General features: G+C 40.0%; 2 protein-coding genes across 2 annotated transcripts in view; one reads left to right on the top strand and one right to left on the bottom strand.

Annotated features, from left to right (window-relative positions):
* Positions 1-1,700: 1,700 nt before the first annotated feature.
* Smp_204220 (uncharacterized protein) lies at positions 1,701-3,201 on the top strand (the record flags this gene model as incomplete). Its single annotated transcript, XM_018789793.1, has 2 exons — positions 1,701-1,788; positions 3,083-3,201. 2 exons carry the CDS (start codon positions 1,701-1,703, stop codon positions 3,199-3,201), a joined length of 207 nt encoding a protein of 68 aa, XP_018655200.1.
* A 1,265-nt stretch (positions 3,202-4,466) lies between these two features.
* Positions 4,467-17,348, bottom strand: part of Smp_142770 (putative importin-beta 2) — a gene marked incomplete at both ends in the record, with an annotated part of 14,550 nt that continues 1,668 nt past the window's right edge. The window contains 12 exons of the mRNA XM_018789792.1: positions 4,467-4,517; positions 4,674-4,848; positions 8,568-8,643; positions 9,411-9,506; positions 12,040-12,385; positions 12,901-13,095; positions 13,130-13,354; positions 13,386-13,558; positions 13,591-13,792; positions 13,829-13,921; positions 13,953-14,132; positions 14,165-14,369. Coding sequence (XP_018655199.1) covers positions 4,467-4,517; positions 4,674-4,848; positions 8,568-8,643; positions 9,411-9,506; positions 12,040-12,385; positions 12,901-13,095; positions 13,130-13,354; positions 13,386-13,558; positions 13,591-13,792; positions 13,829-13,921; positions 13,953-14,132; positions 14,165-14,369 — 2,017 coding nt within the window. The remainder of the gene's footprint in view (positions 4,518-4,673; positions 4,849-8,567; positions 8,644-9,410; positions 9,507-12,039; positions 12,386-12,900; positions 13,096-13,129; positions 13,355-13,385; positions 13,559-13,590; positions 13,793-13,828; positions 13,922-13,952; positions 14,133-14,164; positions 14,370-17,348) is intronic.

Below are 17,348 nucleotides of genomic sequence, written 5' to 3'. Positions count from 1 at the left end.
ATCGCGCTCCGAAATTCCACAAAGTGTAAACCCTCAAATATAGGGTTACTACCCATTTTGACAGCGCCCATTTACATCTACTTCTGCAGGTCGTCCCTTAATACAGTCTGTCATGCCGAGATGCGCACGGCTAATTCTTGTATTTTTTCCAGCAGTATCTCTTTCATTATGGAAGACTCCGCATAACTTAGATCGCGTAGTCTTTTGTTCCCATTCTGAATATTTTAATGACATCATTTGGATTTAAAGATTAACTCATGATTATGCTTATTGTGTGCAAAAGGTCTGAGGGCGTAGTCGTACTGCTGACTATAGAGAGGTGTTCCCCTAGGACAGCCAGCATGTGCAGCGATGCCGTCGAAACAGCTTCACGAAGCAAACCTTGACGTGGAATCTTGAGGGCAAGGAAGATCAAAGGACATAATGCGCCAGGAATTAGGTGAGCTTCAAAAGAGTGACAGTTGAAAACATGGGAAGGAGAGCTCAGAACAATGTTGGTCAGAAAGTTTGGGATGGCGGTTTATGCGGCACAAGGGCTGAAGTCTACATATGTGAACATACTGGAAATCCAAGCAGCAACTACAGATCTTACTGTAGATCCAACTTCCAGATCAACAGTCTAGATTCTTTAAGGACCGATATATATCGAGACACTACAAGTCACTGTAAAATACTTATCCGGCTAAAACCCATCACAATACACAAGCTCTTCGATTGCGAGAACGCATTAAACGTGGCGTGAGTCTTATAGAATATACTAAACACTCAGAACGTTTTAGGTCTATCGAAGGTTTCGAAATAATCTATACTCTGGCCTGCTCGTACAGGTTTCATGCGTCATTGGTCTGAACGACAAATCACTGCTCCCTAATTGGCAGTATCATTACGTCGTATATATTAATAAGGGTACAAGTTATAACAACTGTATAAACAACACAGAATTTAAAACCGTTTGAAAATTTAAAAGATATATGACTCACAATACTCGATTGATGAAACATTTAAGAACACTAAATTTTTGACACACAATCTTAGATGAACTCATATAATAAAAGAACTTAGAAAAGTTTAAAATGTACAATATTGTTATTATAAGTGGTATACGATAATGAAGATCACAAAGTAAATGGTATCGACATATACAAAAGAATAAAGTACAACTTAACACTTAGTTGAATACAAAATTGAAAGAAATACAATAGTATAGGATGTGTAGATGTTTTCTCCTTAATTCTACTATTTATATTTAGTAGAGATAACTCCGAACCAGATTTCGGTTGGGAGAATGAATGTGCCCTAATCCCTGATTCCCTTAAATTTTTAATAATACCCAAAGGAAAGCCTTAATTGTTAATCTACTTGACTACTATAACCCTTAATCCCCTATCCCAACTAAACCTAATCATCCCCGAGTCTTAGCCCTATCTGAACACGCAAACTAGTACTCCTGGAAGTAAAAAAAAATTAAGAGTCATAAGACAAAAAAAAGAAGATGAATAGACTTGGAACTGTATGAAATTAAAAAGATAGTTTGGTAGAGAAAACCGTAGGAATACCTTAAAATAAAAGATAAAACATGTTGTGTTCAAAACACTCTTTGACATACCAAAAACATGTCAAATATCTAAAAAAAAACTCAGAAAAACATGTGCAAGTGAAAAATAAGGAAAACGGAGAACTGACAGCGATATTTTCAACGGATGGAGTTATATACGGCAGTGATTGAACCAACAGTGAAACATACAGACTGGAGAATTATTAAAGCGACATACGATCTTCTAATTTCATCTAAAAAAGGGTGGATATTACGGTAATGAAATGGAGAATCATAACTAAAAATCGAGAAACAATAGACATACTGAAAGATGAGATAGTAAGTAACGTGTGGTAATTAATTACTTGCACTGGTTTCGTACCACCAGAAGGGCAATATACTTCTCCGGTACTTTGAATAACAAATTCATCAATATAACGGGTTATTGGGAAATTGCTTAGAACTTCTAGTTTAATTACACATCTATAAACTGGTGGTCGATACTTCATAATGCCACTGAGACAAATGATTCAAAGAACAAATTGACATAAGCTAACAAATGAACTGATATCAAAGGCAAAACAACTCGTTGAAAAATGAGGTTTGCCGTTTATTAGAACACAACTATATGTAAAATATTACATTTAGAATAAACATAATTACATGTCATTGGGCATGTACGTGGTTTGGGGGATAAATTTTATGTCACTAACGTTTGAACAGATGAGATCATAATACCGAGGTTAATTATAACACGTTGTATCAATTATTGTATTAAATGTAACACACGTCTACCAAGTTATGCTAAACGTGTCTGAAACCAACCAGCTTCAACCAGTCATCTGTAATTGATTGGATGAAAGTAACACGTTACATCTGCAAACATATCGGTTTCCCTTTCGTTACAGAGTGCCTATCCTCACTTTATCAAGTATTATGTGATCACGTACCATCGTCGATCGCATATTTTTTAAACGTCACAATTGAAAACTAATCACCAAAGAACTTATGGATAAGACAATGGTTGTGTTACGAAAACACTCTTATTTATGCGGGGAACAAAATGTTACCATCCATTCACGTCTTTAAACATTTCAGCTAACATTCCCGGCAATTTAAAGAGAAATAGACTGACTGTAGTCATATCACTTACAGATAACAAGTGATGTTACCGATAAATTAACGTTCTTTAATATGAAATTCAAATAAATTACATGGATGCATAGTTTACTTTTTTATCCCGAACGGTTATGTAACTTGGATAACTGGAGTAGACACGGTTTCTCAAGTGAGGAATAAGGTGCAGGAATACAATAACCAGATACTATAAATTGGATTAAATTTTTCGTAGCATTTTAACAATTCAATGTAGTCTTTAAGATATGTGCTAACTATAAGGTACCAGTGCTTTAAAAAGATTGTGTACTATTGCTATAAAAAACTGTTTCCCAGTAACATAAGATGATACATGTCACAACCTAGTAACACTGACGAATTTAGCATTGATGAAATAGGCATTTTACATTTTCGATAAGCGACTTTTCTTACCGCATTACATGAATCAGTTAACTTGGTTGATCAAAACACTGGATGCCAGATGTAAGATAGTTAACCATACTCGAGGAAAAAACGCGAAGGCCAATTGTAAAAACATTGAATCGACGTAAAAGTGGGTAGGCGCGAACAAAAATTAGGACCAAAACATGCATTACTCAAAAACCAAAAATCTCAAAGATTGTACTGAAGAGATAACCGTTCACGAAGCATTGGAGGACACTGACTCCAGAATTTACTCCAATCCTCTTCTCCAACCTGGACTTTGAACCCATGTAAAATCTGATAGTTGAATAAATATAACAAAACATAAGAATATTTTCCAGTCATTACACAATTATAAACAATTTAACAAAATTAAACGAATTTGTTCACATGATAATGAAAACAACTATATAAGGATTCATGAAATGATCAACATTTTTCATAATTTATTGTCCTAACTTTAGCCGCTACCTTATAGTGGCGGTCGGTCTTGCATATCAGGATGACCTAACCGGCTTATATTGACTAGGACACCTGTTCCATATGGTCCTAACATATCAGGCAGGTCCGTTAAAGAGGGATACAACTAAAAGCAGCAAACTTATGGTCCAATGGCGGAGTTGTACTGTTGGTAAAACAGAGGTATGATGAGAGGTATCCTCCACAGAAGATTAGCACTTGTAGTGATACTGTTTTTTCAAGACGGAAGGAAGCGGTTGGAGGTCGGTCTTAAATATATACACCTAACCTTGTTCCACAGACTTTCATCGCCGTTGGTAAGACTGTGGTGTATACTACTTATGTCGACAGACAAAAGTAGTATGTACCACAAACCGGAAGTGGAAAACCTGGCAGCAGAAGGCTAAGAAGATAGAGTTGAAGAAAACAGAAAGGGAAATAGAGAAGAATTTCGAAGCCGAAGAATCATACAGAACGTGAAGAACAATTGATGGAAGATTTGCAAGTAAAGTATTTAATGTATGGTTCTCATATTTTAAGGACACATTCCCCATATGATTCCTCGTTCATTACAAGACTTTCAAAGCACAAAGTTAATTTCTTGTAAACTACCCACAAAAACCTCGATTTTAACCCCATGTCGTTGACTGTAAGGCTTTGAAGCAACTCTTCCAGGTTATTAAGACTACTGCTACTAGTGGATCAATTTTCTTGTCAGGTTGCTCAGGAGATATCTTTTCAAAACCGACAGTTTGATCGTCAGTGGTATTTTTCACTCAGTCCTACATTCAGCTTAATGTTAAGTGAACTGGAATGTGTAAATCTCTTTAAAAAAAAAACTTCATTTGGCTAGGTTTACAACTATATTGACTGAAAGTCTGTAAGTTTTTGACAGACAGCTTATTTACGTATCAAGTGAGAAGCAATATAAATTTTAAACATCTTCGAAGTTAATATTAGCTTTTTGATTAGTAACGCTGACCACCTATTTGGTAAACAGCAAATGATTGGTATAATAGCAAACATACATAAATAAAAAGCGAGTAAACCTAGAAATTCTAGTTTTTCAAACAAACCATTCAGTAACAGATGAATTTACTGACGATGTATTATACATCAAGTTGCGGTAAGATAAACTTACAGCATTAAATCTCTCTTTTAAATCGTCTTTAGGATTATTCCAAGAAGCTACAGCGTCACAAAAGAAAAGGAAATCGTGTAAAACACCGGCAGGATTGAGTGTAATCAAATTACAAATACCACGAAATGCACTGTCTTTTTCTTCATTGTCCCTTATATTTCGTAGAAACAGACACCTGAAGAGCAAACAGAAAATCGACTGAGCATGTAACTAAAATAAGTGACATGGGACATGAAATATAAATACGCACATAACAGCAAAATTATCCTGACGGCTACTAACTTTGGAAGTTCTGGTTATTCGAAAAATTCCGAGAATAGTGACGCAAATTAGGAGTACCAGACAGTGAGGAACGTAACAGAAAACCATCTGCCTCGATCTGGGCACCCAGGCAGTATCACAGTCCACACACAAATCCAATGAGATGACAATTACTTCACGAAATACTATGCTCGCTTCAATTAGAATTCAGACAATTCCCATTCACCTGATAGCACTCATTCTTCATTTATTATTACTATTATTAACTTTTCATATATCACGTCACTCATCATCCTCTATTCCCACTTCATGTACTCCCATTTTCCAACCTATGCAGAAGCTCGCTTATGGTGGAAACTGTTCTATCTAAACGATCTCCATTCACTGTCTGGTCGAAAGTGAATGCTTCCACCGAATATGAATAGTGAACCAGTCTTTCTGAAACCACGTACACCATTCAAACATGCTTCCTTCAACGTTCACACACTAATGAAGATCGGACAACAGATAAGGCTGGCTATGTCGTTGGGAAGTCTTAATATCCACGTTTGTTGTTTATCCGAGACCCGTATTCAGGACTCTAGAAGTACTATGAACTTGCTCTCCATCTGTCGCTTCAAAAGGCTTTTCTTACGTGCGTTTATCCAGGGGCCCTGTGGCATCTTCGTGTGGTTTAGCTGACGTCGCACTGAGCGCTAGAGAGCTGAAGCAGCACTAATCAATTGGTTCGCATCAACAGTCGGATATGTGCTGTTAGATTAGAAAGTTCTATCAAAGTAAGAAGAAATCGATATGAGAAACGATGTCTATTCGTCATGTCCGCGTACACCTCGACAGATTGCAGTGTTGATGCGATCAAGGATGAGTTTTACCACCAGTTAATTGTTCTTCTCCAGAAAGCGCGATCGACAGATATTGTAGTACTAGCCGGAGACTTGAATGCTCAGGTCGGGCGTCTAGGCACAGAAGAGGGTCGTCTAGGTGGCAGATGGGAACTTGTTGGTCGCAGGTCAGATAACGGGGACCGTCTACTGCAACCATGGGCAGACTACAACCTGTTTCTGGCTAGCACTAACTTTCGGCACAGTCATCGCCGATGTGCCACCTGGCGTCTTTCCTCTGCATCTCAAGCCTGGACTCAGATTGATCACATCGCGATCAGCTACCGCTGGCGTGGTTGTGTACAAGACTGCCGCTCCTTTTGGAGTACCTATCTGGAGTCTGATCATGCCCTGGTCTGCGCCAATCTTATCTTACATTTCAGTGGCCAACGAATTGATCATCCTAGACGGATCGACGTCAGTAAATTGATTGCAGCTTCTGTTGCAACTAACTATCAAACCGAGCTAGCTTCTAGGCTAGCTACCATCCCACCGAAAAGTATAGATGAGCATTGGTTGCAACTGCGTAACGCCATGAAAATGGCAAGTAAAGCCGCTTGCGGCTTCGCGAAACGTTCCGCTTATTAGCACTGGGTTTCTTCTGGCTTCTTACAACTCATCCAAGCCCGTCGGTCTACTCCGGGTGACCGTGAGCTTGACCACAAACGAAGACTGTTGCGAAATTAAATTGGGCAAAGCTTGCGTAAGGACAGAGAAGCCTGGTGGTCGGAGCGTACTAATGAGCTAAAAGCAGCAGCTGCATTTGGTAACTGCCAGAAGCTCTTGCAACTCATCCGAGCCACTGACAGCAAGAAGTCTGGTGTGAGCGAAACAATCTGTGAGGATGACGGGATGCCAAGCACTAACATCCATCGACATCTTGGACGACGAGCCGAGTTCTTCGAAAGAGAGTTCAACTGGCCTGCTGCTCCGGCAACATCGATCAGACTGTCCGGCTTTCCATGGCATGTGGCACCGATCCAGCAAATAAGGCGGGTCTGCAAGGAACTACTACTCTTGAAACGCTAAAAATCACCGGGCTCAGATGGCCTACCTCCCGCTCTTTTTAAAGATGGTAGTGACATTCTGGCTAAAGAATTGACTGAGTTGTTTACAAAGTTTTGGGAGCTTGAGTGTTCCAACATAATGGAATGAGTCGATAGTTGTCACCATCTTTAAAAAGGGTTCACGTCGTTTCTGTAACAATTATCGGATGATAAGTCTACTTCCGATTGCATTCAAACTATTGGCTACCGTCATACTTCGTAGATTGTTCAAAACCCGAGAAAAGTTGACTCGCGAGGAACAGGCTGAATTTCGTTCTAGTCGAGGATGTATTGATCATATCTTCACCCTCCGCCAAATGTTAGAACACCGTCATACTTATCACAGGTCAACAATCGTAGTGTTTCATGACATCATGGCTGCCTTCGACTCGTTGGACAGGACTATCTTCTGGGATTGTCTATTGAAGGGTGTGACTGAGAAGTTTATTAACATTCTAAAACCCCTATATACAAACACCTCAGACAGAGTAAGGGTATACAATCACCCCCCTCCACCGTTACATTTAAACAGTGGGGTTAGATAGGGTTGCTCAATTTTACCATTCCTCTCCAACTTTGCCATCGATGACATTCTGGAAACAGCTCTGATAGATGTAAGTAATGGTGGTGTGGATCTGTTGCCTAGAGAGACTTTTCGACCTTGAGTATGTGGATGATATTGTCTTACTGTGCGATGATACCCAAATCATGCAATCCACATTTAATCAGTTGGTAATTAGTGTCCGCAAGTACGGTATGTGCTTTGCACCTTCGAAGTAAAAAGTTCTTTTACAAGACTGGCAGGATTCTAATCCTGTACTCACCCTGGGTAATGAGCAGATAGAAGTAGTCGAAGAGCTCGTGTATCTAGGTAGCTGCATAAGTGTTGGTAGTGGCGTGAGTGATGAGATCAATTCACGTATAGTGAGAGCCAGAGCGGCTTATGCCAATCTAGGTCATCTTTAACGCCTTCGTGATGTCAGTTCGGCTGTAAAAAGTCGGATCTACAACGCGTCGGTGAGAGCAGGTTTGCCTCTCCGAATCGAGGATGTTCGATCATCGTTGTCTCCGAAGGATTGCTGACATCCAGTGGCAACACCATGTTAGTAATGCAGAGGTTCAGCATCGTGTGTTCGGGCACACAGACGATAATCCAATTGGTGTCATCATCCTGAAATATCGACTTCGGTGGCTTGGAAAAGTTCTACGAATGTCGTCCCAGAAAATTCTTCGTGCATTAATTGCCGACGCTGGGACTGGTTGGAAAAAGCGGAGAGGTGGTCAGTATACGAAATGTTTTGTGGTATGAAAAGCTGAACATGATTGGCTTCTGTCGGTCCTTCACGACTCCCTGGTTGGGGTCCTAGAGATGGTACAACACAGTGGCTAAAGAGGTTATCAGATATGGTTCGGAATAGAAGCCAGTGGCGATCCTGTTGTAACCTTTTACTTTCCTCATAAAAAGTGGCCGTAACTTCTTTGACTAGAATAATTCTTTTTGATTGTACCTTTCTGCTTCTCCCATTACTTTTTTTCCACTACCATACACTAATTTGTAGTCTTTATTGTTTTTTTTCTTCTATATCCACCTTCCCCCTTTTACATCTTCCCATTCTCATTTTTATTATTTGGCGCATATGTATCTGGTGCCCCTTTGTACAAATATTTATGTTCAAATAAATAAAGAAATTCGTTTTATTACTTACCACTGACGAATGAAAGTGCTTAGATGAGGAGCCAATTCACCAGGACAAACAAAACCAAGACGTCCAATAGTTATCGCTATATGCGAAGAAAATAAGACAAAGTTTAATTTCATCGATATAAAGTTTGTGAAGCTTGGCTGCATTTTGTACTTGAAATCGCGGATCAATCTTATTTAGATAACTATTTGAAAACTAGAAGTACTGGACAGTTTAGTTTTTGTATGTAGCTTCTTAACAGTCAGAGTGAACATCTCTTGGATCGGACCCAAGACACTGGCATCTTGCGGCGAGCTCTTCACATTTAGATTACTAAGTTGGCATCCAATAAGCTTAGACTTTCGACCCCAATTAGATATCATATAGCCACCATCCAATTCTATTGGTGGGTAAATCCATTACTAATGGCATCGTTAGACTACTAGTCACGATTTCTTACTAGAGCTCTGGTAATTATCTCCCACTATAACTACGAGATAAATGGGATTTTAGCGACTTATATATACAATTTATTAAGTTAAGGTTACCTCTCGGTGCTGTTGTGAATTGTGACCGTTATGTCACCTCCAAGACTACAAATTCAAAATGGTGGTAATATAATTACACTATTCTATTGGCAGTTTTGCTTCTTATCTGATCGTGGTGTCAATGAGCATTAGCGAAAAACAGAGGGGAAACAATTCATATAAACGAATGCCTATGGTGTGCTATGAAATTTAGACCTGTATGGACGTAAGAATTAAACCTAGGAATTTTCCTCACAGAAGTAAACTTTCCTAGGAATCGATTTCATGAGAAACGCATTGGTATGAAAATTTGTGAATATAGAACAAAAAGTCTACATACCAGTATTTTCGTGGAGTGTCTTAGGTGTACTTTGACGATTGATAATTTCTATCAAGGGATGAATGAACAAAGAAGCGAACGGTGTCATCCCTTCACCTACGAAACAAAAAGTGCAATTATATCTCATATCAAACACTAGCAGTAAAATTGTTAGCTTACATTGTCATGCTGAAGCTTTCCTGTTATAAACAAAATTTGACAATGAAAAACAGGATATATTCAGTCAGTCGATTATAGGTACGATGAAATCTGGTACTAGTGTGAATGGTTTAAGTTGATATAGCATAGCAAGAGTAAATTAAACTGAAAAATGAAGCGGAAATGCCATTTTTTGTGAGACAAGTCAAATAAAAAACCAAAAAATAAGGAGTGGCATAAGGTTTCAGACTTAGAGATTAAGTGGCTCGACTACTAAAATCTAAGATTTACGAATTTAGGGAGCTCCCAATTCAGTCAGTCACAGCGTAGAACTTCGTACGTACGTACATCAGTTCGAGCTGCCATACCACATTAGCACAGAGATGAAGTTGTCGATTTAAATCCCATAGTGGTAGAAGTAGTAAGAGTATAAGCATTATGTGAAAGATAAGGGTTTGAAGATGTTATTGGAGGAGTATAATCCAGTGCAATAAATTTGGAAAGAGGAAAATGATAGAGACATGAAGAATTCAGAAGATTAGAATTTGGTAGAACACAAAGAGTGGATGCACCTTCGCCATTGCAAACGATTTTGAGCCATGTCATTCAAGGTCTCTAACCATCGGTTGCTATCATCTCGTGAATCCCAACCAGGTAGTCTACACCTACCAACACGGCCCAGTCCACTTGTCAGTGACTTCATGGATTTTTGCCATGTTTTGGTCTGGCCGCCCCAAGCTTTCTTCCAACCTGCTCCTACACCATAAAGCATTGCACGTTGGGGCAGTCGGTGGTTGGGCATACGTAACATGTGTCCCATCCATCTCAACTGATGAAGTTTCACTACTTCATCAATCGATTTGCCATCCTTACCTAGTACCCGTTTCCTAACATCTGCATTACTTACCCGGTGGTCCCAGGATATACGAGCAATACTTCGAAGACACCTATGATCAAATACTAGTAGCCTACGCATATCCTCTACTCTTATCGGCCATGTTTCACTGCCATAAAGTAGGATGGAACGAACTGCTCCACAGTAAACCCGTCCTTTTGTTGCTAGAAGGATATCTCGCCTACGCCGAAAATGACGCAAGTTAACGAAAGCTAGACGAGCCTTCTGTATCCGTGCTGAGATTTCGTCACACACCAGACCACAAGGGCTGATGAGACTCCCAAGATAAGTGAAGCTGTCAACACGCTCAACTACTTCACTCCCTATCATTAGTTCAGGTGTCGATGCAACCCAATCCTGAAGTAACACTTTGCACTTCGAGGGAGAGAATCGCATCCCGAACATGCCTGCATAGTTGCTTATAGTGGTCAGAACACTCTGCATTTTGTCAGAGTCTTCACTGAGTAAAACTATGTCGTCGGTGTATTCTAAGTCAACAAGTGAGCCTCCCGGTAAAAGTTCAACTCCAGGAGATTGAGATGATGAAAGTGATATCTCTAAAAGCGTGTCAACGACAAAGTTAAACAAGAATGGGGAGAGTGGACAGCCCTGACGAACACCACTTGAGGTAATCAATTCTGATGACAGTTCGCCATAGGCTCTAACTCGACCAGTTGTGTTCGAGTAGAGAGCTCCCAGTTAGCTGCTGATTTAGAGCTAATTTAATTCTCAGTCACCGAATTTGGTTGCTACACAGTACTTTCGCATGGTTGGGAACAGTATTTGAAATTTATGTTAGTTATATTTGCATTTGGTTCTATTTCATTCTCTATAGTCTTTTTATTTATTTTATTTAAACACAAATATTGGTACAAAGGGGCACCAGATATATATGCGCCACACAAATCTCATTTGATTCGTGTGAGGGCTGTGATAGTGCCCGGGCGCTCAAACCGAAACAGGCGATTTTCTTAGGGGGCCACACCCGGAGCCTTTGATCACAAGACAGTGAAGCATCGTAAGGAGATGCGGTCCCATGGTAGCCGGTGACCAACTAAAATTCCATACACCATTTGTCCCCTCAGGATACTGGAGCCCATGTGAACCATTGGTTTGGAATCAGGGTTTTCCAACTCCCCTAGGTGGACTCTCCGTGCCCACCAACCCCGTTAAAGAGCTGGACATCCGCTTTTCGCCCTCTCAATTTCGTAAACACCCCCGCCACGAGAAGGCAGTGAGTAGAATTTCCCTGGCAGAGACTATATACGCGTGGCCATGTGAGAGCATTTCGAGAGGGAGAGCGGACTCTCCCCACTCTCGGCCGTACCAGGGCATTTGGGGGCCATTCTCTATAGTACTTACATGTATTGGTATTTGGTGAGTAGGCCCGTGTGATCTAAATACCGAGAATCCAAATCAACGAAAATTTACAAAGGACACAACTGGTTTACTTTTATCTGTACCATTGCATTATGGATCATAATAGAATTCATACTTTGTCTTATCGTAAATACAATAACCCCAATTATCTAGATTTTGATCTCAAATATTCAAAATGCTAAATACATGTGAACTGAATAACTAAATATCACTCACCCAATTGAATACAAATTTCTCCGATTGCCCAAATAGCATTGTTACTAACAGATATATGCTCAGAACTGAGATTATTAGCCAAAATTGTCATAAACTGACCAATCTGAGGCTGGATGTAGGCAAAGCATGCCTTTGTTAAGTCACCCAAGAGAGCAAAACTACTCTGGCGGACGTCTGGTTGGACGTCTTGAGCTGCTTCACACAGTAACTTTACCAAAGGGCTACTTGATACTAAATGTTCCATCTGAGATCCAAGACCTTCCATAAGACCACTTAGGAGATCCAGAGAAATCACCATAAAGTCTTTGTCTGGTGGTTCATATACTTCTGGTTGTTGAGCATGTAGCTGTCAAAATTGAACATTTAAACGTATTTAACGAAACAATTACATTAAGATGTCCACTGAACATCTAACAGCACTTGTATCCCGATTCTTATAACAGATCAAAGAATTATTCGGGTAGGTATTTGCGAAAGTAAAGTCAACGTGGATTCATAAGGAAACAAGGAATTTATAAATACAGGTTGCTGTTTCAACTATTACTGAGTAATTCCACAACGAAAATATTGATTGAAAAATAATGATACTAAGGAACATCGGGATCTTTAATAACCATTTCAGAAACCGTAAAGTTAAACTCAAAAGTTATTTATGAATTACGTACGTAGCTTTTCTAAATTTTTTATACTCACTAACGCTGTACAAGAATGGCTAAATGTACAAGAAACATGAATTCAACTGACTGCAATTTGCTGCGTCTACGCTTATAACTGAAATTCTTTGAAAGTATGCGAGTTAAGGGATAAACACTGTGGTTTATATCACCAATCCAAATTGTTTAGAAACCAAGACAAACTTACCTTGCTGAGTTGTATTGTTCTATCAATTAAATTAACACACCGACTAAACACAGGAGCGCAGTAAGGTAGGAAACCTGTTCCTAAAGCAGTAGCCATGCTAGAAAGGCATTCCAGAAGGGGGAATAAGTCTTTTTCGTCATCTCGTAAAACGTTCCACTTCTCAAAAAGCGGCGGCATAAGCATCTCTATGAAATCCTTTGGGGAAATTACGAGATCAATTTAAATTTACCGGTCGGTTGAGATGATGACCAACAGAATCTGCAAGTGTACCTATAGCATCATACAAAATAAACAAGTTTTTGTGTTGATATTGCTTAAGTGCATACACGAGAGTTCGTAAGATGAGGTCCAGATATGGGACGAGATCTGTACAAGCTTCTTCTTCTAGGGTAGCGAAAGCAGAACAGGCTGCCTCCTGAACACGTTTGTTGCAATCCAAAATTCTTTTGAGGAGCTACAACAATTAAGTCTAAAGGTTGACTTACCTCAACCATCAAAGGTTTGAAGTATTGCTCATGAGGTTGTCCGACGATCCAATGAGAATACCGGCTTAATGTCCAACAAGTTATACTACGTATGAGAGGCCTATCATCCGACAGACAACCAATGAGGAACGGACATAACTCTGGAAGGTATGGAATCATTCCCTTCATACAACCTTAACGAAGTCATTTACTATAATGAACTAACCTTCTGCAATAGCACCAAGGACCAAAATACCAGACTCTTTAAGCTCCCACTGAGGAGAAAATAAAAGTTCTTTTGTGAGTGGCAACAAAATAGGTAGAAAATCTGTGTGGAACACACTAGCCAACACATCAAGGGCAGCAGCAGAACATTTTCTGAGAGTCCAGTTGGAAACATAATCGTCGTCTTCATCTTCGTCATCGTCCTAAACACAAACCGCTAGAAGGATTATTACATTTACCTCTGGAGAGAAAAGTTTGTTTTTTGTCTTATGAAACCGCGGGCGAATATCGCATTCCTTGTCAGGCAGATGAGCATCTTCTTCTAAATCATTCTACAAAAATATTTTGATTTGAATGTCTTACTCGAAGTAACACCATGTCACTTTCAGAATACTTCATTCCACAAACTAAGACTGGGATAAGTCGCCCAATATACGGCGACAGAGCTTGGTGGCACACGGGTTGCTCAGAAAGCGAAAGCCAGAATTCACATGCCTCTCTTGAAATATTTTCATCGGTTTCTTGAGTGCGAAGAAGCATAAACTATTTTTCTAATTAGAAATACGTAGCTTTACCTCGATAATGTCAGGTAAATTCGGAAGTAATTTATCCAAGTGAGCTTCCAGAAGCTGTACAAATGCAGAGCAGACATGTCGTCGGACATTTGGATCTTCATCTTCGGCTAAAGCGAACAAACACTCCAGAAACTCGTGAACAAAGTGTAAGAGAACCTGAGATTGACTATGTATGAAGTGGTTGATACATGCAAGAGCATGAGACCTAAATTAGATAAAATTTTGTTGAATAGGTTTTTAAAAAACTACTCGTTACAGATACTGCATTAGACAAATAAAGAATAGAAGGGCGACTAGGCATTAGGAAAAGTAGGACAAAAGTCTAAAAATTTGATTACGGAGAAGCTGGATAGCCAAGACTGAGAAAATAATGAGAGTGTTGGTTCAGAATGATCAGATTGCGAAACTAATTAAGTGAATTACTTACAAATTGTACGGTCACGGCCGACATGCCAAAACCTATCATCCTGGTAATTATTATTAAAGTATGCTGAAATCCAACAAGCTTTTTACACAAAACTACCACCTGGTAACATCGCTTTGAGTGTTGGCCGGTATTAGCTCAATATTAGTCCCCAGTTTTCCGTATAAGACTGATATAACTGCTTCAAAAATCATATAAAATCTGGTCTTTTACGGCCATGACAAACATGTTAACTGTGATTTGTAATAATGACATGAGTGATTGCCATTGATTTAGCGCATATAATACGCAACTATCAACTAACAGTATGATCTAGTTAAATCTGCAAACACAAACTTTCAGTGACAGATGTTCGGGGTGTAAATGATACACTTTAACAAACGACATTGTAGGAACTTATAATGAAAAACTTTAGTTTAGTACGGTGTACATTTCTAATTCAACATAAAAATTTGAATTTACTGTCTTAAACTAGATCTAAGTCATAACTCACAGCCTAATGAAAAATCAAGAGTGAGACAAAATTTCAACCTCGTAGCCAAAAGTGACTATTTTGGTACAAATTTTTTTATTTTATTTAAACACATAAATATTGGTACAAGGAAGCACCAGATAAATATGCGCCTCACAAATCTCATTCGATTTGTGTGATGGCTGTGATACTGCCCAGGTGCCCAGACTGAAGCAGGTGGTTTTCTTAGGGGACCACACCCGGAGCCTTTGACCTAAAGGTCTAGTCCACAAGGCAGTGGAGCATCGTAAGGAGATGCAGTCCCATGGTAGCCGGTGACCAACAGTCGGTTCATACGCCATTCGTTCCTTCAGGATCCTGGAGCCCATGTGCACCATTGGTTTGGAATCAGGGTTTTCCAACTCCCCTAGGTGGATCCCTCACATCCACCAACCCGGTTAAAGCGCCGGACATTCGCTTTTTGTCCTCTCACTTTTGTGAACAACATCCCCGCCACGAGAAGGCAGTGAGTAGGACTTCAAATAACAGGGAGCTTGAGCAATGAAAGTTTCACAACGTAATGTAGGTCTAAGAGACACCTGTTTCAGACTTGAACATGTTAGCAACACCAGCCCCGATGTGGCTGTCCTGAATGATGAAAAATGGACGGCAGTAAGGAGGAAAAGAAAGGGGAAAAAGCTAAAGATAATACGCACTTGGTTGACAAGTCATTGGGGAACTCACATTCTGAGTCACTCAATGCACTACCACACTCTGATAGGTAGAACAACACCCTAGTGTGACTGAAAAGAACTTAATCTCATCAAATATTATTGTGAGTTAATTGCCAGAGTCGAACGATCCATATCTCAAAGTTAGACACGTCCATGATTTAGAGAGGCTCGGAGAATATATTCGTAGCATATTACCAGATAACTCCAAAGGTGTTCAGGTCAAAAATTGGTTAGAATAGGTAAAAGGGCCGATGACAGTGTTCTACCCCGACCATATAGATTCCTCAAGGTAATCCTAGGGACGGAGAAAAAACGTGATCTTCTGTTAAGTAGCACTCGTAGTCACGACAATTCGTTTCGTTTCTCGCACCGAGTAGTGAATTACTGGAATTCTCTACCAGAACACGTAATATCAGCACCTTCTGTTGATATATTCAAAGCGAGATTGGACAAACACAGTGTAACAAACTGCAAGGATTAATATAGGTCAATATACCTCCTATCCTTATTACTGAAGACCGGCAATAAGCCATTTTAGGCTAAATGATCTTTTAAAACCATTAGATTTAAGCATACAAACCTGTAACAGAAAGCCTCTAGATTTCAAGATGAGAAAGTGGGGACCAAGGATTATTTTATTTATTTATTTAAACACATATATATTGGTACAAAAGGGCACCAGGTACATATGCGCCACACAAAATAATGAAAGTAGGAAGAGAAAGGATGAAAAGATAAGGCGGACTGAAATGTACAACCAGAAGACTCTTTCAGTTAGGAAAGTTAGAACCATTCTTTATGTAGAAAGTAAAAGAAGGTTGCAGCAGGATCGCCACTGGCTTCTATTCTGAGCCATATCTGATAACGTCTCTAGCCACTGTGTTGCACCATCTCTCGGACCCCAGACAGGGAGTCGTGAAGGACCAACAAAAGCTAGCCCTTTGCAGCTTTCTTTCATACCACGACACCATGTCATACACTGACCTCCTCTCCGCTTTTTCCAACCAGTCCCAGAGTCGGCAAATAATGCACGACGTGGAAGTCTCTGGGACGACATTCGTAAAACATGTCCAAGCCACCGAAGTCGGTGTTTCAAGATGGTGACACCAATTGAATTATCGTCTCTGCGCCCGAACACACGATGCCGAACCACTGCATTACTAACATGGTGTTGCCACTGGATGTCAGCAATCCTTCGGAGACAACGATGATCGAACACAGAGAGACGTCTAACATCCTCAACTCGGAGAGGCCAGGTTTCACAAGCATAGAGCAAAACTGCTCTCACCGACGCGTTGTAGATCCGACTTTTTACAGCCAGACTAACATCACGAAGGCGCCAAAGATGGCCCAGATTGGCATAAGCCGCTCTGGCTTTCATTATACGTGCACCAATCTCATCACTCACGCCACCACCAGCACTTATATAGCTACCTAGATACACGAACTTCTCAACTACTTCGATCTCCTCGCCATCCAGGGTGAGTACAGGATTAGAATCCTGCCACTATGGTAGGAGTACTTTGCACTTGGAGGGTGCAAAGCACATGCCGTACCTGCGGACACTGATGCCAC

The sequence above is a fragment of the Schistosoma mansoni genome, chromosome W (genome assembly GCF_000237925.1).
Source record: "Schistosoma mansoni strain Puerto Rico chromosome W, complete genome".
NCBI lineage: Eukaryota > Metazoa > Platyhelminthes > Trematoda > Strigeidida > Schistosomatidae > Schistosoma > Schistosoma mansoni.
This window is presented reverse-complemented; position numbering and strand designations above follow the sequence as displayed.